The sequence below is a fragment of the Microcaecilia unicolor genome, chromosome 9 (assembly GCF_901765095.1).
Source record: "Microcaecilia unicolor chromosome 9, aMicUni1.1, whole genome shotgun sequence".
NCBI lineage: Eukaryota > Metazoa > Chordata > Amphibia > Gymnophiona > Siphonopidae > Microcaecilia > Microcaecilia unicolor.
Window position 1 is genome coordinate 228040528 of NC_044039.1, and position 25003 is coordinate 228065530.

At 47.7% G+C, this 25003-nt stretch overlaps 1 protein-coding gene across 1 annotated transcript in view; it reads left to right on the top strand.

Annotated features, from left to right (window-relative positions):
* MRPL17 (mitochondrial ribosomal protein L17) overlaps positions 1 to 25003 on the top strand; it is a 31082-nt gene that overhangs the window by 3887 nt on the left and 2192 nt on the right. The window contains exon 2 of the mRNA XM_030214203.1: positions 8404 to 8472. Within this exon, the coding sequence (XP_030070063.1) occupies positions 8404 to 8472 (69 nt within the window). The remainder of the gene's footprint in view (positions 1 to 8403; positions 8473 to 25003) is intronic.

Consider the following 25003-nt stretch of genomic DNA (forward strand, 5'->3'; position numbering starts at 1 on the left):
GGACAGGTACAAATTCAAGGTAAGGTATACACATATGAGTTTGTCTTGGGCAGACTGGATGGACCGTGCAGGTCTTTTTCTGCCGTCATCTACTATGTTACTATGAGTTTGAAAATATGTGTGGAATTTATGAAGCGCTGTTGAAGTACAGTGAGAAACAGTAACAAAGAAGATTGAATTAATAAAATAAAAACTAAAAAGACTCTTAAAAAAGATAAAAATAAAACATTTTTTTGTATACCACACACTGAGGAAGGTTTGGGGCAGTCCAAAAATACTAGGGGGGCATGCGATGAAACTACAGTGTAGTAAATTTAAAACAAATCTGAGAAAATGTTTCTTCACCCAACGCGTAATTAAACTCTGAAATTCGTTGCGGAGAACGTGGTGAAGGCGGTTAGCTTGGCAGTGTTTAAAAAGGGGTTAGATGGTTTCCTAAAGACAGTGGCGTGCCGTGGTTGCCTGACACCCAGGGTGGATCGCCACTGCTCACCCCTCCCCCCCCCCCCGATGCAGACCCCACCTGCCAACCAGGTTCTAGCTCTGTCCACCTCAGCGTGGCGCCTCGCATCTGCAGCGCTGCTGTAAAAAGAAGAAAATCGCCTCGCGGCGGCCCTTCCCTCACTGTGTCCCGCCCTCGAGGAAATAGGAAGTTATGTCAGAGGGCGGGACACAGTGAGGGAAGGGCCGACGACGAGGCAATTTTCTTCTTTTTAGAGCAGCGCTGCAGATGCGAGGCGCCATGCTGAGGTGAACGGAGCTGGAACCTGGTTGGCAGGTGGAGACTGCGTCGGGGGGGGGGGAGGCGGCGCCGCCACGCTGGAGGTGGACAGAGTTGGAACCTGGTTGGTAGGTTGGGACTGCGTCGGGGGGGTGGGTGTGGAGGCGGTTCCATGTCAAGGGGGGGGTGTGGATGGACGGAGCGGAGCACCCCCCCCCCCACCCGTTGACACCTGGGGTGGACCACCGCCCCGCCCTTGCTATGCCACTACCTAAAGGACAAGTCCATAAACCGCTACTAAATGGACTTGGGAGAAATCCACAATTTCAGGAATAACATGTATAGAATGTTTGTACGTTTGGGAAGCTTGCCAGGTGCCCTTGGACTGGATTGGCCGCTGTCGTGGACAGGATGCTGGGCTCGATGGACCCTTGGTCTTTTCCCAGTGTGGCATTACTTATGTACTTATGTTTGTGATTAAAATCGTCACCAAATAGGGGTACACCTTATCAGTGCAAAGAGTTGCCCCGGTGACCATATGAGACTTCCCCGTAACAACCTATTCTGAAACATTTTGGCACTTTTGCCTTATATTCTACCATCTTTGGTTTTGTATCCTAGAAATAAGCAGTGTATTTTCCCCAAGTCTCTCTTAATAATGGTTTATGAACTTCTTTATGTTGCCATCCAAACCTTTTTTTAAACCCTGCTAAGCTAACTGCTTTTACCACATCTGGCAACAAGTTCTAGAGTTTAATTACAAGTTGAGTGAAGAAATATTTTCTCTGATTTCTTTTAAACTTGCTACTCTGTAGCTTCATTGTGTGCCTCTCTAGTCCTAGTATTTTTGGAAAGAGTAAACAAGCAATTCACATCTACCCTTTCCACTCCACTCATTATTTTATAGACCTCTGTCATATTTCCTCTCAGCCGTCTTTTCTCCAAGCTGAAGAGCCATAGCCACTTTAGCCTTTCCCCATAGGGATGTTGTCCCACCCTCTTTATCATTTTTGTCGCCCTTCTCTGTATCTTTTCTAATTCCACTAAAGTCAGAGTTACATTGGCCACCCTCCAATCTTCCAGTACCGTGCTTGATTGTAAAGATAATTTACATATTACTAACAATAGTTCCACAAGTCATTTTTCAATTCTATCAGTACTCTGGGATGAATACCATCCGGTCCAGGAGATTGCTACTCTTCAGTTTGTCAAATTGAGCCATTACATCTTCCAGGTTTATAGAGATTTCATTTCAGTTTCTCTGACTCATCAGCCTTGAATACCATTTCTGGCAGTGATATCTCTCCCAAATTTTCCTCTTTGAAGACCAAAGCAAAGAATTTATTTAATCTCTTCGCTATAGCTTTGTGTTCCCTGATTGCTCCTTTTTCCCTTTGGTCATCTAGCGGTCCAATCCAGGTCAACAAGTAACATAGTAGCATAGTAGATGACGGCAGAAAAAGACCTGCACGGTCCATCCAGTCTGCCCAAGAAATGTGCCAGTTTTTTGTGTATACCTTACCTTGATTTGTACCTGTCTTTTTCAGGGCACAGACCGTACAAGTCTGCCCAGCACTATCCCCGCCTCCCACCATCGGCTCTGGCACAGACCGTATAAGTCTGCCCAGCACTAGCCCCGCCTCCCACTACCGGCTCTGTTATCCAATCTCGGCTAAGCTCCTGAGGATCCATTTCTTCTGAACAGGATTCCTATGTTTATCCCACGCATGTTTGAATTCCGTTACCGTTTTCATCTCCACCACCTCCCGCGGGAGAGCATTCCAAGCATCCACCACTCTCTCCGTGAAAAAATACTTCCTGACATTTTTCTTGAGTCTGCCCCCCTTCAATCTCATTTCATGTCCTCTTGTTCTACCGCCTTCGTATCTCCAGAAAAGGTTCGTTTGTGGATTAATACCTGTCTGTATCGTATCACCCCTGTTTCTCCTTTCCTCCAGGGTATACATGTTTAGGTCAGCAAGTCTCTCCTCGTATGTCTTGTAATGCAAATCCCATACCATTCTCGTAGCTTTTGTTTGCACCGCTTCGATTCTTTTTACATCCTTAGCAAGATACGGCCTCCAAAACTGAACACAATACTCCAGTTGGGGCCTCACCAATGACTTATACTGGGGCATCAACACTCCCTTTCTTCTGCTGGTCACACCTCTCTCTATACAGCCCAACAAGATCCAAAAAAGTACAATACATTTTATGCTACTTATTCTATAAATATCAAAATCAATATGGCAATAGTCTACCAATACAACATTAATACTCACAAAACCATCAAATGGTAGAGCATAGGACTCACAGTGCCAATAATTATTAATTGGTATTGGAGAAGTCTCTTTCAGTCACTTAGGCTACTATTTTTACCAAAAAAAAAGAATTAAAAGGATAATGGTAAGAAAGAACACGAGACACAGTTGCATGTTACAGTATATCACGGAAGGTTGGAAGTTGTCAATGATTATAAATTGTCACGCTACATAGGCTCACCTGATTGGTGGTAAAAATAGTAGCCTAAGTGACTGAATGAGACTTTTCCAATACCAATTAATAATTATTGGCACTGTGAGTCCTATGCTCTACCTTTTAACCAGTTTTTAATCCACAATAGGACACTACCTCCTATCCCATGATTCTCCAGTTTCCTCTGGAGTCTTTTATAAGGTACTTTGTCAAACGCCTTTTGAAAATCCAGATACACAATATCGACCGGCTCACCTTATCCACATGTTTGTTCACCCCCTTCAAAGAAATGTAGATTGGTGAGGCAAGATTTCCCTTCACCAAATCCATGTTGGCTTTGTCGCATTAAGCCATGCTTTTGAATATGCTCTGTAATTTTTGTTTTTTATAATAGTCTCTACCATTTTGCCCAGTACTGACGTCAGGCTCACCAGTCTATTATTCCCTGGATCTCCTTTGGAACCTTTTATAAAAATCGGTGTTAACATTGGCCACCTTCCAATCTTCCGGTACCATGCTTGATTGTAAAGATAAATTACATATTACTAACAATAGCTCTGCAAATTCATTTTTCAGTTCTATCAGTACTCTGGGATGAATACCATCCGGTCCAGGAGATTTGCTACTCTTCAATTTGTCAAATTGAGCCATTACATCTTTCAGGTTTATAGAGTTTTTATTCAGTTAATCTGACTTGTCAGCATTGAATACCATTTCTTGCACCGGTATCTCTCTCAAATCTTCCTCAGTGAAGATCGAAGCAAAGAATTCTTTTAATCTCTCCACTATGGCTGTGTCTTCCCTGATTGCCCCTTTTTCCCCACTGTCATCTAGCTGACTTCTTGCTTTTAATCTGTCTTTCCATAATCAGGACATAGACTGTAAAATTCTGCCCTCTTTTGCCATATTTGGGACACAGACCGTAAAGGTCTGCCCTGTATTGGCCTCGCTTCCCTATTACTAGAATTGCCATTTAAGTGCCAACGACTTTCGTATGATTTTATCCTTTTTCTGTTGAAGGTCCCTTTGTGTTTACCCCTTGCATTTTTGCATTCTATAACCATTTTCATCCCTACCATCTTACCTGGGAAGGCATTCCCTGCATCCGCCACCCTCTCTGTGAAAAAGTTTGTCCTGACATTCATAAGCCTACCTCTCTGTAATCTCAGTTTATGTCCTCCAGTTCAACTACTTCCCTGTCTGAAGAATATTTGTATGTATATTGATATCTTTCAAGTATTTAGAAGCCTTTACCTTATCTCCCCTGTCTCCCCCTCCAAATGGTGAGAGGTTTGGACAAGTTCCTGGAGGAAAAGTCCATAGTCTGCTATTGAGGTAGACATGGAGAAGCCACTGCTTGTCCTGGGATTAGTAGCATGGAAATGTTGTTACAAATTGGGTTTCTGCCAGGTACTTGTGACCCACTGATTGTTACATTTGTACCCCGCGCTTTCCCACTCATGGCAGGCTCAATGCGGCTTACATGGGGCAATGGAGGGTTAAGTGCCTTGCCCAGAGTCACAAGGAGCTGCCTGTGCCGGGAATCAAACTCAGTTCCCAGGACCAAAGTCCACCACCCTAACTACTAGGCCACTCCTCCACTCAGATTGGTCACTGTTGGAAACAGGACACTGAGCTAGAAGGACCATTGGTCTGATCCTGTATGGCTATGCATATTTTCTTATGGCTTCTAACACTAGAGCCAGTAGCCCCTTTATGCCTTATGCTTCTGTCTGAAGGCAAGCAGTTATTTTTCACATTTTGCTACAGCCAAAAATGTGTAAGAAATTTCATAAATAGTTTAGCTTTGGTTTGCAGATGAGCCAGAAACTTATTTGCATCCGCTAACTAAACTGCACAAAAGTAGAAAACAAATGAAACCAAATTGCAGACAGCTAAAGTCCATATGGCCTATCCAGTCAGCCCATCTACCATCCATTTCTGTCCCTTACAAATCCTATGTACTCATCCCAGACTTTCTTGAATTCAGACATAGTGTTTGTCTCCACCTCCTCCACCAGGATATGATATGATAATATGATGCTTGTAATCCACCAACTCCCATAACTTAGGTTGAAAGCGGATAACAAAAAAGTGAGAACACATTAATTTATGTGATTAAAATTATGATTTCTGGAACAAGTATTCAAATTTTATGAAAAGATAGATAAGAAGGTATAATCCTAGATTTAGTAAGTAAAGAGCACCAAATGTGGACTGCTTGATAAGAAAAAGATGCCTGTATAGATTACTTGTATTTAACAGCAGAAAGTAAAGGAGGTGAGAATCTCCAGCTCAAGAAGTAGGGGACAATGGGAAAGAAAATAAACTAAGATTCTGCACACGTGCCTTTAAACATTTTACAAACTCAGAAAGCTAACTCAAAAGAAATAATGAGCATTCATAGCCAGTTTAACCAAGGAAGGAGTAGCATGATCAAACTTTGTTTTTTTCCCAGAAGCCATCTTAGGTGCTGTACTTTGTAAAACTTGCAATGTAGAAATTAACTAAACTGATAGAAAACAATAAAGACCATTGTAATAGTCCAGTTAAGAGAGGATCGTTGCCTGAACCAAAATGGAAAAATGTCTTTCAGTAAAAAGTGAACAAATATTTCTAAGTTGACGCACTGTATCGCAAAAAACATATAGCGGAATTAGAAAGGTTCAAAGAAGAGCGACCAAAATGATAGAGGATGGAACAACTCCCATATGAGGAAAGGATAAAGAGGGTAGGGCTCTTTAACTTGAAAAGATATGGCTGAGTTGAGATTTGATTGAATGTACAAAATCCTGAGTGGTGTTGAACGAGTAGAAGTGAATCGATTTTTCACACTTTGAAAAAGTACAAAGACCATGGGAATAATTTACATGGAAATACTTTTAAAAAGTGCTAAACCCCCTTCGAGAAAAACTGCACTGGCTCCCAATCAAAGAACAGATCATCTTCAAAATCTGTACTTTGGTGCACAAAATTATCTACTGCGTAGTCCCAGGATACATGACCGACCTCATAGATCTAACAACCAGAAACAGAATCGGATCATCACGATCATACAAACCTACATTACCCAAATTGCAAAGGACTTAACTATAAAATAACTTATGCATCCAGCTTCTCCTACATAAATGCGCAACTATGGAATAGTCTCCCAAAAGCTGTGAAAACAATCCGTGTCCACCTAAACTTCAGGAAATCACTAAAAACCAACCTCTTCAAAAAGGCCTATTCCACTGATCCAACGTAAATCCCCACACCCAGCAACACAGCATTACCAATGATCGTACTGGACAATATAAATCTTCATTCCCTTCGACCCTCATGACGCCTGACTCACACCTACCTCATTTGACCACAATATAACCTTGTATTTGTTATCAACCGAATTGGCAAATGCCTTTACAGTACTATGTAAGCCACATTGAGCCTGCAAATAGATGGGAAAATGTGGGGTACAAATAAAACAAATGGGAGGAAATATTTTTTTCACTCAACGAATAGTTAAGCTCTGGAACTCTTTACCAGAGGATGTAGTAATAATGGTTAACATATCTAGGTTTAAAAAAGGTTTGGAAAAATTCCTGAAGGAAAAGTCTATAGTCTGCTTTTGAGGTGGACATGGGGAACCACTGCTTGCCCTGGGATTGGTAGCATGGAATGTTGCTACTATTTGCCATGTACTTGTTACCTGATATTGGCTACTGTTAGAAACAGGATACTGGGCTAGATCAGGGGTAGGCAATGAATATGCAGGAGATAGATTTGCATACCATGGAGGCAGTGTATGCAAATCAAGTTCATGCATATTCATTGTGGATATCCTGAAAACCTGACCTGCCTGCGGCTCTCGAGGACCGGAGTTGCCTACCCCTGGGCTAGATGGACCATTGGTATGACCCAGCAAGGCTATTCTTTTGTTGTTATATAGGTCTTTAAGACATGTCTAAAAAGCTACATACCGATACAAAAATATCTGGTGGCTGTGAAGCTCAAAATCTTGGCATGACCCTTTCTTATGACAAATACCCTTGGGTTTAGAAGTTTCAGTTGATAAACCCTAGCTGAACATAAGTCTGTACATCATGGAGTGATACAAAGGCATTATATATTCTCATTTTGCTTTCCATTCCTTTCCTAATAATTTCTGATATTCTTTTTGGTTTCTTAGCCATCGCTACACACTGAGCAGAGGGTTTCAATGTATCATCAATGATGACACCTAGATCCTTTTTCTGGGCATTGACTCCTAATGTGGAACCTTGTATCACATAGCTATAATTTGAGTTCCTCTTTCCCACATGAATCACTTTGCACTTGCTCACAGTAACACCCAAATTTTATAAATGGCACTAAAAATTGCGTGCATGCCCAGTTTGGAAGGTTAATTGACTTGCCCAGGATCACAAGGAGTCGCAGTAGGAATTGACCCCAATACCCCTGGTTCTCAGCCCACTGTATTACCTACTAGCCGTTGAGCCTGTGTAAACGGGCTAGTTTTGGAATGGGGGGGGTTCCGAGGGCCCCCCCCCCCCGAGGTCGCCGCTGCTTCGCCCCCCCCCCCCCCCCCGGCCCGAGCACTGTCTGTTATTGAACTTACATCGCACACGCAGACGCAGCAGGCACATAGCAAAGCTGCCATCGGACGGGCTTACTTCTCTGCCTGTGTCCCGCCCTCGTGTGATGTAACGCAGCGAGGGCGTGACACAGGCAGAGAAGGAAGCCCGTCCCGACGGCAGCTTTGCTGATGTGCCTGCTGCGTCTGCGTGGTGCGATGTAAGTTCAATAAGAAAGACAGGCTGGGTGGAGGAGCGCGGTGGCGGCGACTCCGGGTGGGGGGGAGCGGTAGCAGTGACCTCGGGGGAGGGCGGAGGCGGTTGCGAGTACGCTGCGGCATGCGCAGTAGAGACTTGCCGCTCTGTCCCCGCCCCCCTCATCACGTATTGATGCAGGGGCGAGGCAGAGAGGGAAGTCTCTACTGCGCATTTGCGAGTGAGTACGACACTCGCCTTTTATATGTTTGATTAGGCTTAGCATTCAACTGGTCATAATAAGGCTTGACCTCCCACAATTGTTCAGGTTTAGATGGCTGACAAGTCACAAGGAAGGTTTATGGCTAGGGCTAGAGTAGTCTAGATGATGAGCTAAATGGTATATCTTTCTTATTGTAGCTTCGCTGCTAACTTAGATTTGATATGGTTTTGTTCTAGTTGATTGACTACGGAAAGAAGGGCGACACAAATGAAAAAGCCATGAGGATGGCCAATTTCTGGCTCACAGTAAGTATTGGAAACTCTAGCAGTAGTTGTATTCTGTATTAATTTACACACTAAAAAAAACTTCTATTAGGCAGAATCATATTGGAGACCAAACTGTGTGATAGTTATGATTAAGTAAAAAAAATGTATGTGCTTATATTGGACTGAAGATAACAGACACAACAGGAAAGAGGCAAACATTACCAGATAGCCCTTCAGTAATACTTTTTACAAGAACCGAACCTTGCAGCACACCACAGGTAACAAAAATTATGGTTTTTATGTTTGTGATTCTTGTAATGTTTTGTTTTGTGGGTTTTATTGTGAGCTGCTTAGTTTTTTAGGTGGGGTATAAGTTTAAAAAATAAATACCCTTTTTCTCAAAATGAGCTCCATTTACACACTACCCACTGTCACCTTCCACTCAACCAGTTCCTAACTCAGTCACTTTAGGGCCCATACTGGGGGGCACTCAGTTTATTTATTAGTTGTCTATTCGGGACTGTGTTAAAGCTTGCTAAAACCTAAATACACCACATCTAGTGCTCTCCCTCAATCCATCACTCTGGTCACCCAGTCAAAGGAATTAATCAGATTTGTCTGACAAGACCCTGCCTCTAGTGAACCATGTTGCCTCTGGTCTTGTAATCCATTGGATTGCAAAAACATTACTATTCTCTGTCTGAAAAGCATTTCATTAATTTACTTACCACAAAAAGTCAGAATTACCAGCCTGTAGTCCCACCTCTTCCTTACTTTTGTGGAGAGGGACCACAGCAAGACTAGATAAGGAGTTTTTAGGTCTATTAACTGCAGCAGACTACATGTAATTCAGGAGCAGTCTCAAACCACAAGATTCCCTTGGCTCAACTCATACTGACTCTGTCCCATAAACCATGTTTGTCTACAGCAGCGATGTCAGGCTTACTGGTCTATAATTTCCCGGATCACCCCTAGAACCCTTTTAAAAATCGGCATCACATTGGCCAGCCTCCAATCTTCAGGTACTATGGACGATATTAACAATAGGTTACATGTTACCAATGGCAGATCAGCAATTTCATGCTTGAGTTCTTTGAGTACCCTTGGATGTATGTCATCCGGTCCAGGTGATTTACTACTCTTTAATTTGTCAGTTTGACTCGGTACATCTTCCAGGTTCACCAAGATTTCTTTCAGTTCCTCCACCCTATCGCCCTTCCAAACAGAAAACAGTCCTGTCACAAGGTAAGGCACTGAAAGCATTATGCTGCTTGTATTCCTAACGAGCCAACCAGGAAGGAAAGTCAAACTTCCAGCCTTCCTCCCTTCCAATAAAGTCTTTGTCAACTAGCTTGTTTAAACAATTCTTTAGTTTACTTGAAATTTCTCAGAAACTTGAGGAGTCCACTTCCAACCCCACACAGCTTAGTGCAGAGTTTACTCATTCTGGCACTCACCAAACAGTAGCCCCCAGCCTTATGGCTTATCAAATAAGGTTTATATCTCAGTTCCAACAGTTCAATTCCCTTGTTCAACAATCCAGCAACAGTTGTTCTCCACACTGCTTTGCTGATAACCCCAGCATGGTTCGCCAGAGTTGTCTCCTACCTCCCACGTCACATTCCCTGTCTGTGCAGAGTATGGGCACCGGAGGATGGGATGGCCATCTTGGATTTGGGCTTATTCCAGGTTTGGGCAGCCATCTTAGCAGGGGCAGCTTAGGTTATGGCAGCCATCTTAGAGTAGGGCAGCTTCAGGAAGGAAGTCTATTTTTGGGCGTAGGGTATTACCAATGGGGGCAGCCATCTTGTTTTCAGCTGTGCTTGTTTGGGCCTAATTTCTACACTATTTAAGACTCTGCCCCCAGGCCTTCCGTGCTTCGGCTTCTACTCAGTTCACTGTTTAGTTGCAGTGCCTTTGGATCTGCTATTGACCGCTACCTGGTACTGACCTTGCCTGTCCCTGGATCTGCTATTGACCGCTGCCTGATTCCGACCTTTGCCTGTCCCTGGATCTGCTATTGACTGCTGCCTGATTCCGACCTTTGACTGTCCCTGGATCTGCGATTGACCGCTGCCTGGTACCGACCTTTGCTTGTCCCTGGATCTGCCATTGTCTGCTGCCTGGTTCTGACCACTGCCTGTCCCTGGATCTTTTGTTCTCTGCTGCCTGTTCTAACCCTGTGGACTTTGTTCTCTCTGCTGTTGGCTACCCAAACTCAGGGGCTCAACTTCTGGGGAACGGTGGGTGACACAGGGGGAACTCAGGGTTTTGACCGACAGCCTGGTGAGGGGTTTCCCTCATCGAGTACAAGGGCTCACCTCTCCTTGTGGAAAATATTGCACCCACTTCCTGGGCAAACTGGCTCCGGTCCTCCCACAGGGACTGTGTGAAGAGGAAAAAAAAACAAAACACACACAACAATTGCAAAGCTTGCCCAGCCACTGAAACTCCCTGTAGGTGGTTTCCTCCACTCCTCTGGGGCTGGTGCTACCTCCATCTCCTCCTTTTTGGGGTTTGTGATCTCTGGAGTAGCCAGAGAGAGTCTCTGCTTAGTCCGTTCCATGTCTGTGCCTGCACTTTCTGTTTCCTTCTTCAGATTAGCCCACGAAGACTCCTCCCCCTCCCAGCTGCAACCTGTATCTAAATTATATTGTTTAGTCAGCCAGGGGGCCTGGGCTAAGTTGGGATCCTGGTCTGTGCCCTTAGGATTCTCTCTGATAGTGCATGGGATCTGTTTGGGAACTCCCTCCTTTTATGGCCCGGCCGGGTTTTCCTTCTTACCTGAAAACCTATGCTGTGGCCTTGGGTAATACATGTGGGAACTCTTTACCTTGTCTGCCAGCTTTAGGGTGCACGCGTGTGCAGATACACATGGACCAAATTGGTTAGATTAAATCACAGGCAACTCTGAGATAGAATGAAGGTTCAAAACACAATTCTGATAATATAAGCTCCTTTAAAACAATTTTATCATAAAAATATAAAAACACCTAGTCTTTTTTTCTACTTTTTGAAACTGTAAAAAATCAATTCATTTCTACTCACTCTACACCACTCAGGATTTTGTAGACCTCAATTGTATCTCCCCTCAGCCTTCTCTTTTCCAAGTTGAAGAGTCCTAACCCAGTGGTTACCAAACCTGGTCCTGGAGGCACCCCAGCCAGTCAGGTTTTCAGGACATCCACAATGAAAATTCATGGGACAGATTTGCATACACTGCCTTCACTGCATGCAAATCTCTCTCATGAATACTCATTGTGGATTATCCTGAAACCTGACTGGCTGCAGTACCTCCAGGACTAGGTTTGGGAACCACTGGTCCTAATCTTTTTGGTGTTTCCTCATTTGACAAGAGTTCTATCCCCTTTATCATTTTTAGTCACTCTTCTTTGAACCTCTTCAAATTCCATTATATCTTTTTCAGATACAGGAACCAGAACTGAACACGATATTCATCCGTCTAAATTCATCTTCATATGTATTTATCCATTCATTCTTAAATGCATCTATTTTAATTTTGCTTTTTTAATTTGTCATTATTATATATATTTTTATATAATATTTAAAATTATAAAATGAATTTTAAATATTTAAACGTATATATATGTTGTCTACTTTTATATTGTTTTTATAATTTATGTGTTCAAAATTTGATTATAGACTCCTGATGCAGGCCTAACGGCCGAAACACGACGTTGTCGAGTCTTTACACCTCAATAAACATCTTTATTATTCTCCGAGGACAAGCAGACTGCTTGTTCTCACTGATGGGTGACGTCCACGGCAGCCCCTCCAATCGGAACACTTTTCTAGCAAAGGCCTTTGCTAGTCCTCGCGCGCCGATGCGCACCGTGCATGCGCGGCCGTCTTCCTGCCTGAACTGGCTCGTGTTCGTCAGTCTTCTTTTGTCCGCGCTCGGTATGGTCGTGTTTACACCGTTCGCGCCCCTTAAGTTGACATCGCGCGTCTTTTTTGACGTTTCGCTAATTAAAAAAAAAAAAAGGATTTCGGAAGAAGGCCTGTTCGGTCTTTTTCCCCTTCCTGTATTTCCAGTTTTTGCCCCGTTAAATTTTCTTTCGTTTTCGGGGTAGGCCCTTTTGAGGCCTCGGGTCAAATTTTTTCTCCCCCTCTTTTTGGTGCCTACCGCAATTACGAGTTTTGATTTCGCCGGCGTGATTTTTTCCGCCCATGTCATCGAAGTCTCCCAGCGGCTTCAAGAAGTGCACCCAGTGCGCCCGGGTAATCTCGCTCACTGACAGGCACGCGTCGTGTCTTCAGTGTCTGGGGGCTGGGCACCGCCCGCAGGCCTGTAGTCTTTGCGCCCTTTTACAGAAAAGGACTCAGGTAGCGAGATTGGCCCAGTGGAACGTTTTGTTCTCGGGCTCTTCGTCGGCATCGGCACTGGGAGTATTGAGTGCGTCGACAGCGTCAAGACCTCCGTCCTCGGCTGCGACTGCATCGAGTGCATTGAGGCATCGACCCTCTGCGTCGGGGCCGAGACATCGGAAGGCTGCGTCGGCGTCGGTGGTACCGGGTCCTCCACTAGTGCTGATGTCGTCGGACGGTGGTGCTTCGACTGAAGTGCAGGTGAGGGCTGTCCATTCCCCTGCTGGTGGCGGTGAGCCTTCGGGTTGGTCTCCCCCTACCCTGAGGGCTCCTGCGGTACAGCCCCCCCGAGACCGACCTTCTTCGGCCTCGGCCCCGAGGAAGCGACGGCTAGATTCTACGTCCTCGTCGGTACCGGGAAGCTCCGGTGACATGCTTCGTTTGAAAAAGTCAAAGAAGCATCGACACCGGTCTCCTTCCCGCGTCGGTACCGAGAGCTCTGGGTCGCCGAGGGAGTCGGCACCCAGTAGGCATCGGCACCGGGAGGACCGCTCACCCTCTGTTCAGGAGGTGTCGATGCGCTCCACCTTGGACAGCCCGGAACAGCCTCCACACCCGGAACAGACTCTGACATCGACACCTGCATCGGCTTCCATGTCTTTCTCCACAGCCGCTCTGCACGAGAGTCTCCGGGCCGTTCTCCCAGAGATCCTGGGAGAGCTGTTGCGCCCTTCCCCTCTGGTACCGGGGGTGCTTGCTCCACCGGTACCGTCGAGTGAGGCGCCGGCTGGCCCCTTGCCCGGGGTGAGGTCTCCAGCATCGGTGCCGCTTGCGGTACCGACTGCGGTCGCCTCCCAGGAAGGCTCCCCGACGACGTCGGCAGAGGGAACTTCGCCGGTGCGGGCGAGGGAGTCTACCTCTCGACGCTCACACCGTGGCCGTGGTTCCACGGAGTCGAGCCGGGCACGGCTTCAGACACAGGTTTGTGAACTTGTGTCTGATACCGATGGTGAGGCCTCGTGGGAGGAGGAGGAGGAGGAGGACATCAGATATTTCTCTGACGAGGAGTCTGATGGCCTTCCTTCTGATCCCACTCCCTCCCCTGAAAGGCAGCTTTCTCCTCCCGAGAGTCTGTCTTTTGCGGCCTTTGTCCGGGAGATGTCTACGGCCATCCCCTTCCCGGTGGTTGTGGAGGACGAGCCCAGGGCTGAAATGTTTGAGCTCCTGGACTATCCTTCTCCACCTAAGGAAGCGTCCACAGTACCCATGCATCATGTCCTAAAAAAGACATTGCTGGCGAACTGGACCAAGCCTTTAAGTAATCCCCACATTCCCAAGAAGATCGAGTCCCAGTACCGTATCCATGGGGACCCAGAGCTGATGCGCACTCAGTTGCCTCACGACTCTGGAGTTGTGGATTTGGCCCTAAAGAAGGCTAAGAGTTCTAGGGAGCATGCTTCGGCGCCCCCGGGCAAGGACTCTATAACCTTAGACTCCTTTGGGAGGAAGGCCTACCATTCTTCTATGCTCGTGGCCAAGATCCAGTCTTACCAGCTCTACACGAGCATACACATGCGGAACAATGTGCGGCAGTTGGCGGGCTTGGTGGACAAGCTCCCCCCTGAGCAAGCCAAGCCATTTCAGGAGGTGGTCAGGCAGCTGAAGGCGTGCAGAAAATTCCTGGCCAGAGGGGTGTATGACACCTTTGATGTTGCGTCCAGAGCCGCTGCTCAAGGTGTGGTGATGCGCAGACTCTCATGGCTGCGTGCCTCCGACCTGGAGAATAGGATCCAGCAGCGGATTGCGGACTCGCCTTGCCGTGCGGATAATATTTTTGGAGAGAAGGTCGAACAGGTGGTAGAGCAGCTCCACCAGCGGGATACCGCTTTCGACAAGTTCTCCCACCGGCAGCCTTCAGCTTCTACCTCCACAGGGGGAAGGAAGACTGTTCCCTACTCTTCTGGCAAGCGTAGGTACAATCCTCCTTCTCGACAGCCTGCGGCCCAGGCTAAGCCCCAGCGCGCTCGCTCTCGTCAGCAGCGTGCGACTCAGCAAGGCCCCTCGGCTCCCCAGCAAAAGCAAGGGACGAGCTTTTGACTGGCTCCAGCAGAGCATAGCCGACATCCAAGTGTCAGTGCCGGGCGACCTGCCGGTCGGAGGGAGGTTGAAAGTTTTTCACCAAAGGTGGCCTCTCATAACCTCCAATCAGTGGGTTCTTCAAATAGTCCGGCAAGGATACACCCTCAATTTGGCTTCCAAACCTCCAAATTGTCCACCGGGAGCTCAGTCTTACAGCTTTCAACACAGGCAGGTACTTGCAGAGGAACTCTCCGCCCTTCTCAGCGCCAATGCGGTCGAGCCCGTGCCATCTGGGCAGGAAGGGCTGGGATTCTATTCCAGGTACTTCCTTGTGGAAAAGAAAACGGGGGATGCGTCCCATCCTAGACCTAAGGGCCCTGAACAAATATCTAGTCAAGGAAAAGTTCAGGATGCTTTCCCTGGGCACCCTTCTCCCCATGATTCAGGAAAATGATTGGCTATGCTCTCTGGACTTGAAGGATGCCTACACGCACATCCCGATACTGCCAGCTCACAGACAGTATCTGCGATTTCAGCTGGGCACACGTCACTTCCAGTACTGTGTGCTACCCTTTGGGCTCGCCTCTGTGCCCAGAGTGTTCACGAAGTGCTTGGCTGTAGTAGCAGCGGCACTTTGCAGGCTGGGGGTACACGTGTTCCCATATCTCGACGATTGGCTGGTGAAGAACACATCCGAGGCAGGAGCTCTACAGTCCATGCAGATGACTATTCGCCTCCTGGAGCTACTGGGGTTTGTGATAAATTATCCAAAGTCCCATCTTCTCCCAGTACAGAGACTCGAATTCATAGGAGCTCTGCTGGATTCTCGGTCGGCTCGTGCCTATCTCCCAGAGGCGAGAGCCAACAACTTGTTGTCCCTCGTCTCGCGGGTGCGAGCGTCCCAGCAGATCACAGCTCAGCAGATGTTGAGATTGCTGGGCCACATGGCCTCCACAGTTCATGTGACTCCCATGGCCCGCCTTCACATGAGATCTGCTCAATGGACCCTAGCTTCCCAGTGGTTTCAGGCTGCTGGGGATCTAGAAGACGTGATCCACCTGTCCACGAGTTTTCTCAATCCCTGTATTGGTGGACGATTTGGTCCAATTTGACTCTGGGGACGTCCTTTCCATTCCTCAGCCACAAAAAGTGCTGACTACGGATGCGTCTCTCCTGGGGTGGGGAGCTCATGTCGATGGGCTTCACACCCAGGGAAGCTGGTCCCTCCAGGAACGCGATCTGCAGATCAATCTCCTGGAGTTACGAGCGGTCTGGAACGCTCTGAAGGCTTTCAGAGATCGGCTGTCCCACCAAATTATCCAAATTCAGACAGATAACCAGGTTACCATGTATTACATCAATAAGCAGGGGGGCACCGGATCTCGCCCCCTGTGTCAGGAAGCCGTCAGCATGTGGCTTTGGGCTCGCCGTCAGGGCATGGTGCTCCAAGCCACTTATCTGGCAGGCGTAAACAACAGTCTGGCCGACAGGTTGAGCAGGATTATGCAACCTCACGAGTGGTCGGTCAATTCCCGTGTAGTGCGACAGATCTTCCAGGTGTGGGGCACCCCCTTGGTAGATCTCTTTGCATATTGAGCCAACCACAAAGTCCCTCAGTTCTGTTCCAGGCTTCAGGCCCACGGCAGACTGGCATCGGATGCTTTCCTCCTGGACTGGGGGGAAGGTCTGCTGTATGCTTATCCTCCCATACCTCTGGTGGGAAAGACTTTGTTGAAACTCAAGCAAGACCGAGGCACCATGATTCTGATTGCTCCCTTTGGCCGCGTCAGATCTGGTTCCCTCTTCTTCTGGAGTTGTCCTCTGAAGAACCGTGGAGATTGGAGTGTTTTCCGACCCTCATCACACAGGACGAAGGGGCGCTTCTGCATCCCAATCTCCGGTCTCTGGCTCTCAAGGCCTGGATGTTGAGAGCGTAGACTTTGCCTCTTTGGGTCTGTCAGAGGGTGTCTCCCGCATCTTGCTTGCTTCCAGGAAAGATTCCACTAAGAGGAGTTACTTCTTTCTATGGAGGAGGTTTGCCGTCTGGTGTGACAGCAAGGCCCTAGATCCTCGCTCTTGTCCTACACAGACCCTGCTTGAATACCTTCTGCACTTGTCTGAGCCTTTAGTTGTTCGCTTCATGAGAGGTTTGCTTTTGTCAAAGCCCCCTGTCAAACCTCCTACAGTGTCATGGGATCTCAATGTCGTTCTCACCCAGCTGATGAAACCTCCTTTTGAGCCACTGAACTCCTGCCATCTGAAGTACTTGACCTGGAAGGTCATTTCTTGGTGGCAGTTACTTCAGCTCGTAGAGTCAGTGAGCTTCAGGCCCTGGTAGCCCAGGCCCCTTACAACCAATTTCATCATAACAGAGTAGTCCTCCGCCCTCCACCCTAAGTTCTTGCCAAAGGTTGTGTCGGAGTTCCATCTGAACCAGTCAATTGTCTTGCCAACATTCTTTCCCCCGTCCTCATTCCTGCCCTGCTAAACGTCAGCTGCACACATTGGACTGCAAGAGAGCATTGGCCTTCTATCTGGAGCGGACACAGCCCAACAGACAGTTCGCCCAATTGTTTGTTTCTTTTTGATCCCAACAGGAGGGGAGTGGCTGTGGGGAAACGCACCATATCCAATTGGCTAGCAGAATTGCATTTCCTTCACTTACGCCCAGGCTGGGCTGGCTCTTGAGGGTCATGTCACGGCTCATAATGTTAGAGCCATGGCAGCGTCGGTAGCCCACTTGAAGTCAGCCACTATTGAAGAGATTTGCAAAGCTGCGACGTGGTCATCTGTCCACACATTCACATCTCATTACTGCCTGCAGCAGGATACCCGACGCAACAGTCGGTTCGAGCAGTCAGTGCTTCAGAATCTGTTCGGGGTTTAGGATACAACTCCACCCCCCTAGGCCCATATTTTATTCTGTTCCAGGCTACACTCTCCGTTAGTTGGAAAAATTGTTTATGGATCAATCTCAGTTATGTCCTCGCCGTTGCGAGGCCCAATTGACCATGTTTGTTCTTTTGAGTGAGCCTGGGGGCTAGGGATAAACCCCATCAGTGAGAACAAGGCAGCCTGCTTGTCCTCGGAGAAAGCTGATGCTACATACTGAGAAGGTATTCTCCGAGGACAGCAGGCTGATTTGTTCTCACAACCCGCCCGCCTCCCCTTTGGAGTTGTGTCTTTCCCTTCTTTGTCTTGCTACATACTGGACTGACGACAGGAGCCGTTCGGGCGGGAAGACGGCCGCGCATGCGCGGTGCACACATCGGCGCGCGAGCACTAGCAAAAAGGCCTTTGCTAGAAAAGTGTTCCGATTGGAGGGGCTGCCGTGGACGTCAACCATCAGTGAGAACAATCAGCCTGCTATCCTCGGAGAATACCTTCTACAGGTATGTAGCATTCGCTTTATATATCCTTTCAGTCTTTGAATCCTTGGTCGTCGTCCCACTTTATTTCATTCTTGTTGTCCGTGGGGCGTCTAGAGTTCCTCCGCCTTTTGGCGGATATTTTCTCTCATCACGATATTCTTAACAACATAAGAGTAGCCATACTGGGTCAGACCAATGGTCCATCTAGCCCAGTGCCCTGTTTTATAAACAGTGGCCAAGCCAGGTCCAAGTACCTGGCAGAAACCCAAATCGTGGCAGCACTCCATACTACAAATCCTTGGGCAAGCAGTTGCTTCCCATGTCTGTCTCAATAGCAGACTATGGACGTTTCCTCCAGGAATTTGCCCAAACTTTTTTTTTCTTTTTTTAAACCCAGATACACTAACCGCTGTTCCTTGTCATCAAGCAGATGAAGCCGTTATGTATGGGTTGTGTCCATCACCAGCAGGGGGAGATAGAGAGCACATCAACTTTTCACAGTGCCTCATGGCCAGCTAGCTCCACTGCCTCTTCAGTATTCTCTATCTCCCCAAGCAGGGTGGCTGCAGCTTCTTCGAGCTCCATCAAAAAATCTGCCTGGGGGTGGCTCCTGGCTTGCCAGTTGTTAGCCAGGGTGTTAGAGGCTATAGCAGCTTCACTTTGAGGCACATAGGTCAGGCCTTTCCCTGCCTTACCCATGCCCCCCGTGGATGTGGACATATTAGCTTGCTTTTCCTTGTCCTTTCCCACTCAGTGGATGCAGGCACATTGGTTCACCTTTCCCTGCCTTTCCCACTTATCTGAGCCTCCGGAGTGTTTTTATTTACCTCTTTTGCCTCTGCTTTCCTCACAGCGTTAAAAAAAAAATAAAATAATTAAAGTCGCGTTGCGCTTTAGCACAGCGATCTTAGAAAAGAGGTTTTTTTCTTGAGATTCTTCTGCAGGACCGGAGCTGTGATACTCGGGTCTAGTGAGGTAAGAGTGTTTTCTGACTCTTCCGGGGTGGGCCTGTGTTCGGGACGTTTTTGGCGCGAACTGCCATTTTTGAATTTTACCGCCGTTTTCGGCGATGGCTGCGGAGAATGTAAAGCGCTGTTCTAAATGTGGCAAGTGCAAATCAGCAGCGGGGCTCTGTAATTCGTGCTGTACAGACAGTAGAGCCGGCCCGAGCATGGCAAGCGGCGATCTTTCACGCTCTGAGCTGGCAGCGGACGCCATTTTGGATTTTCCACATGGCGCGGCCTCCGTTACGACGGAGATCCCTGAATTTGGGGGGGGGGGGGTGTCCTCTGAGTGAGGCTAATAATAGAGCTGATAGCCCTGGGCAGGATCTGGGCGGTCTGGAAGCAGTTTTCTCCCCTGATTTTGTTTTAATGCTGCATAGGGCATACGTGCTTAAAAGAGCTCTTCCACAGGGATCTTCGGACCCTCTGCCTCCCCCCCCCCCCCCCCCTCCCCGGTGGATCCTGGCGTTTTGGATTGGCTTTGCCTGTTATCCTCTGATAATGCAGAAGGACTAATTCCCCTTCTGAGTGTGGTGCACCCCCCCCCCCCTCCCCCCCACGGTGGTCGGGGCTATGAGGATTCTGAGGGGTCTGGCAGAACTTCTTGGGCTGAGGAGCCAGAGTCAGGTTGCAGAATTGCCACAGGAGCTTGATGATCCGTCTGTGGTGAGGATTTTCCACCGAGGAGCTACCAGCGCTTATTTCAGATGCCTTAGAAGCCCTCTTGATTGAAGATCCTGGGAGTGGCACAGCCTCCTCTGTTAATCCAAGGATGACTAGTACCAGAAAGCCTGCTCGAGCCTTTCCTTTGCATGACTCCACCCAAGAGCTTATTTCTGTTCAGTGGGCTGACCCTGAGGGACCTTTGAAGTTTGCCAGGGCTATGGGGCAATTATACCCTCTGAGTGAGGAACATTTGGCTCGCTTTGCAATGCCTAAAGTGGATGCCCTGGTCACGGCTGTGACAAAGAGAACTACCCTCCCTGTTGAAGGAGGTGTTGCCCTGAAGGATATTTAAGACCACAGGCTTGATTCAGCTCTGAAGCGGTCCTTTGATTTGGAAGTTCTCACTGTTCGGGCGTCTGCATGCAGTTGTTACGCTGCTAGAGCCTGCCTGGCTTGGTTACAACAGGCAGTGGAACAGCCCGGTGATGGAGCGGAGACCTTATCTGAAGTGGCTGCGCGGATGGAATCGGCCTTGTCCTTTTTGGCTGACGCCCTTTATGATATGGTCAGAGCTTCGGCTAAACAAATGCTGTAGCAGTGGCGGCTCGCCGCACTCTTTGGCTACGACATTGGGCAGCGGACATGGCCTCTAAGCAAAGGTTGGTGAAGTTGCCCTTTCAAGGCCTTCTCCTGTTTGGTGAGGAGCTGGAAAACATTGTTAAAGGCCTGGGGGATTCCAAACCTCAGCGCTTGCCCAAAGATAGGCCGAAGCCTTCCTCTAAGGGTCAGGCGGTCCGCTCCTTTTACAGACTTCGCTTCCGTGGGTATCGCCCAGGGCGTGCTGCTGGGTTCACTTCTCGTGCCCTCTTTCAGCAGAGAAACTCCTTTCGTTCGGACAAACGTTCCGCAGCTGCCGGTTCAGGGGCGACCCTCTCAATGATGGTGCGCTGGCCCCCTCCTCGTTTCCTGTCATCGGAGGAAGTCTTTCCCTCTTTTTCGAGGAGTGGGCCAAAATCTCTGCAGATCAGTGGGTCTTGGACCTGATCAGAGATGGATACCGAATAGAATTCGATGCCCCGGTGAGAGACGTGTTTGTGGAGTCCTGATGCGGTTCTGCCGCCAAATGGGCGGCGGTAGAGGAGACTTTGCACAGCCAGAGTAGTTTCAGTCCTTCAATCTCTGGGCTGGGTCGTCAATATGGCCAAAAGTTACCTGACCCCCTCGCAATCTCTAGAATATTTGGGGGCCAGGTTCGACACAGCCTCGGGCTACGTGTTTCTTCCCAAGCAAAGGCGGTGCAAGCTTCAGAATCAGGTCTGTCTGCTCCTGAGGATGCCCCGCCCGCGAGCTTGGGACATTGTCCAGCTGTTGGGATCGATGACGGCCACCTTGGAAGTGGTGCCATGGGCGAGAGCACACCTGAGACCTCTACAGTAGAGAGTTGCACGGGGACAGAAATCTTACCCATCCCCGCCCATCCCTGCTAGAATCTCACCTATCCCCACCCGTCCCCACTGGAATCTTACCCATCCCCACCCATCCCCGCAAATATTTAACCCATCCCAACCCGTCCCCGCAAGAATTTAACCCATCCCCACCCATCCCCGCAAGAATTTAATAGTACATAAAAGAAAATTCTGGTCAGCTCACTCAGTCTCTCTCTGGATTTGAGCCACATCACTGTAGGCATGGAAGGAATGGAAGCTGAAACTTAGAACACTCTGGTGTGCACATGTAAGATTTGTTACTGATTTCTGGCACTGTGTGCTGAGGGGTCACCACATGCACGCGCCAGTAGGTCAGGTGTCAGACCTGAGGTCTGCGCATCAGCCCGGGAGCAAAAAGGATTAATTGTAACATAGTAAGTGACAGCAAATAAAGACCTGAATGGTCCATCCAGTCTGTCCAATAGTCACACTCTAATTATCAATTCGTGATTAAATCAACAAGTGTGATATTATATACTTTCTTTCATGTTTCTGGAACATAGACCATAGAAGTCTATCTGGCCCTATACTTATGTTCCAACTGCTGGAGTTCTCGTTGAAGCCCACTCCAGTCTATTCATCTTCTCATTTGTGGGATACAGACCGTAAAAATCTGACCAGCACTGTCCTTATGTTCCAGCCACTGAAGTTGCTGTTTAAGCCCTTTCTAGCCCATCCTAAACCAGACTGCCATATATTAGACACAGACCATACAAGTCTCCCCGATATCGGCCTTAGTTAATCACAGCCAGAGTCGCCATCTAAGCGTCACTTGACACATCCACACACATGCAGCCATTTAAGGTTAGGATTTTTATAACTTCCATTTTCTCATTAGAGATCCTCTGTGTTCATCCCAAGCCTTTTTGAATTCCATCATCATTTGTGTCTCTACCACCTCCTTAATGGAAGACTTTCCACATTTGTGCTGTTAAAGCAAGGAGGAAGAGGACTAGGAGGAGACAGCACTCAAGGTACTTGATAGATGAGAGGCTGATGCAGTGCAGCTTACACTTCCACGGGAACCCGCAGAACTGCTTCCGTCCCCGCGGGAACCCCGCAGGACCTGCTTCCGTCCCTGCGGGAACCCCGCAGGACCTGCTTCCGTCCCCGCGGGAACCCCACAGGACCTGCTTCCGTCCCCGCGGGAACCCCGCAGAACTGCTTCCATCCCCGTGGGAACCCCGCAGGTTCCGCGGGATTCCCGCGAACCCCGTTCCCGTGCAGCTCTCTACTCTACAGTATTCTCTACTTCTCTATTTTGTTTGACTCAATTTCCTCTTTAACATATAATGTAACCCCCCCCCCACCCCATTTATTCCCTCTATCATTGCGATATAATTTGTACCCTTTTAACACAGTGTCCCGTTGATTCTCCTCCTTCCACCAAGTCTCTGAGATGCCTATTATATCTACCTCATCATTTAGTGCTATATATTCTAACTCTCCCATCTTATTTTTTAAGCTTGTAGCATTTGTGTACAGGCACTTCAGATTGTATTTTTTCCTTGCATCTACAAGCTGCTTAGAAGTGACAGGGATAATATGCATCCTTTACCCTGCTTTCTCCTGTCTTTGTTTCACCATTGTTAAAACCTTTCTATTGAAATTCTCTAAATGTCCCATTTCGGTAGTATCCTTTAAGGTTACTCCACACTGAACCATTAGCTCCAGCAGCCTGGTTCCATCCTGGTTAAAGTAGAGTCCATACTTTCAGATCAGGCTCCCCCTTTCCTAGAATGTTGTCCAGTTCCTAAAAATTCTAAATCCCTCATCCCTTTCCCCATCATCTCAACCACAAATTGAGACTTCGGAGCTCTGCCTGCCTCTTGAGTCCTGCGCGTGGAACAGGGAGAATTTCTGAAAATGGTACCCTGGAGGATCTGGACGTCAGCTTTCTATAAGATCCTAAATTTGGCTTCCAGACCACTTTCCTATGTCATTGGTACTCATGTACCAGGACAGCCAGTTCCTCCCCAGCATTATCTAAAATTCTATCTAGGCGACGCGTGAGGTTCACCAACTTCACACCAGGCAGAAAAGTGACCAGGCTATCCTCTCATCCACCATAAACCCAGCTATCTAGATGCCTAATGATAGAATCACAACTACAACAGCTGTCCTAACCTTTCCCGCCAGGGCAGAAGTTCTTGGAGACACATCCTTGGTGCAAGAAAATAGTGCATTCCCTGGTGGGCATGTTCTGACTACGGGAGTACTTCCTATTTCACCAGGGTGATGCTCTCCTTTTAGGAGACCTCTGTCCTCCAAGGCAGCACAGGGGCTGCCATACTGGAGGTGGGACTTCTCCACAACATCCCTGTAGGTCTCCTCTGTGTACCTGTCTGTCTCCCTCAGCTCCTCCAAGTCTGCTGCTCTAGCCTCACGAGAACGGACTCATTCTCTGAGAGCTAGGAGCTCTTTGCATTGGGTGCACACATACAACCTCTCACCATCTGGGAGATAATCATAAATGTGACACCCGATGCAAAAGACTGAATGCTGTCTGCATCTTAGTGTTATTGAGTTGTTTAATGATTTAAAACTTGCTAATGTACCAAGGATACTAGACTAATATTTTTTTAAAAACTTTAGATTATATGGTATTTGGTGTGAGACTCTGGAACTCTTTCTATCTCATGGGTCCTGTACATAAAACAGAGTACTTCTGAAAATGTGACCCTGGAGGTTCTGGATTTCAGATTTCTACATGAGCCTAAATTTGGTTTCCAGAACCTCCCTCACACATTTTTGTATGTCATTGGTACCCACATGTACCAAGACAACCAGCTCCTCCCCAACATTATCTAAAATCTTATCTAGGTGATGCTTGAGATCCCCCACTTTTTCACCAGGCTGGTGAGTGACCAAGCAGTCCTCATGTTCACCAGCCATCCAGCTATCTACTTGCCTAATGATCGAATCTCCAGCTAAAATGGCTGTCCTAATCCTTTCTTCCTGGGCAGAGCTCCTCAGTATGAGAGGATATTACATCCCCTGGAGGGCAGGTCCTGGCTATGGGATCACTTTCTGCCTCGCCAAGGTGATGCTCTCCAGGTGACCTTCCTTCTCCATGGCAGCACAAAGGTTGCTCATATCTCTCTGTCAACTCCTCCAAGTCTGCTACTCCCAGGCTCCAGGGATTGGACCCATTCCCTGAGTACTAGGTGCTCTTTCAACGAGTATACACATGACCTGTTACCAACTGGGAGATAATCAAACATGTAACACTCAGTGCACATAGATGGACAAGAGAGATGGTGCACATGAATGGAAGGGAAGAGAGAAGGAGATGGTGCATATAGATGCAGGGGAAGGGAATAGATGGAAAACTAGATAAATCTGAGGAGCAGGCAAGAAAAGCTGAAGGTGAGTGCCAAAGATGGATATAGGGCAGGAAGTGAAGAAAATAAATAGCAAAGGGAGAGGAGGCCCTGGAAACAGAGCACAGAGAGAAGGAGAACCAGAGACTGAGAACAAGATGATTAGAAAGATAAAAGCACCAAAGAACAAAGGTGGGAAAAAGATTTTAGTTGAGGTTAGGTATTGGAATGTCACTTTTCAGAATTTGTATCTGTTGTCTCTATATTTTGCAATATACAGAAGGAAATGCATCTTTCTTCATATGTTACTA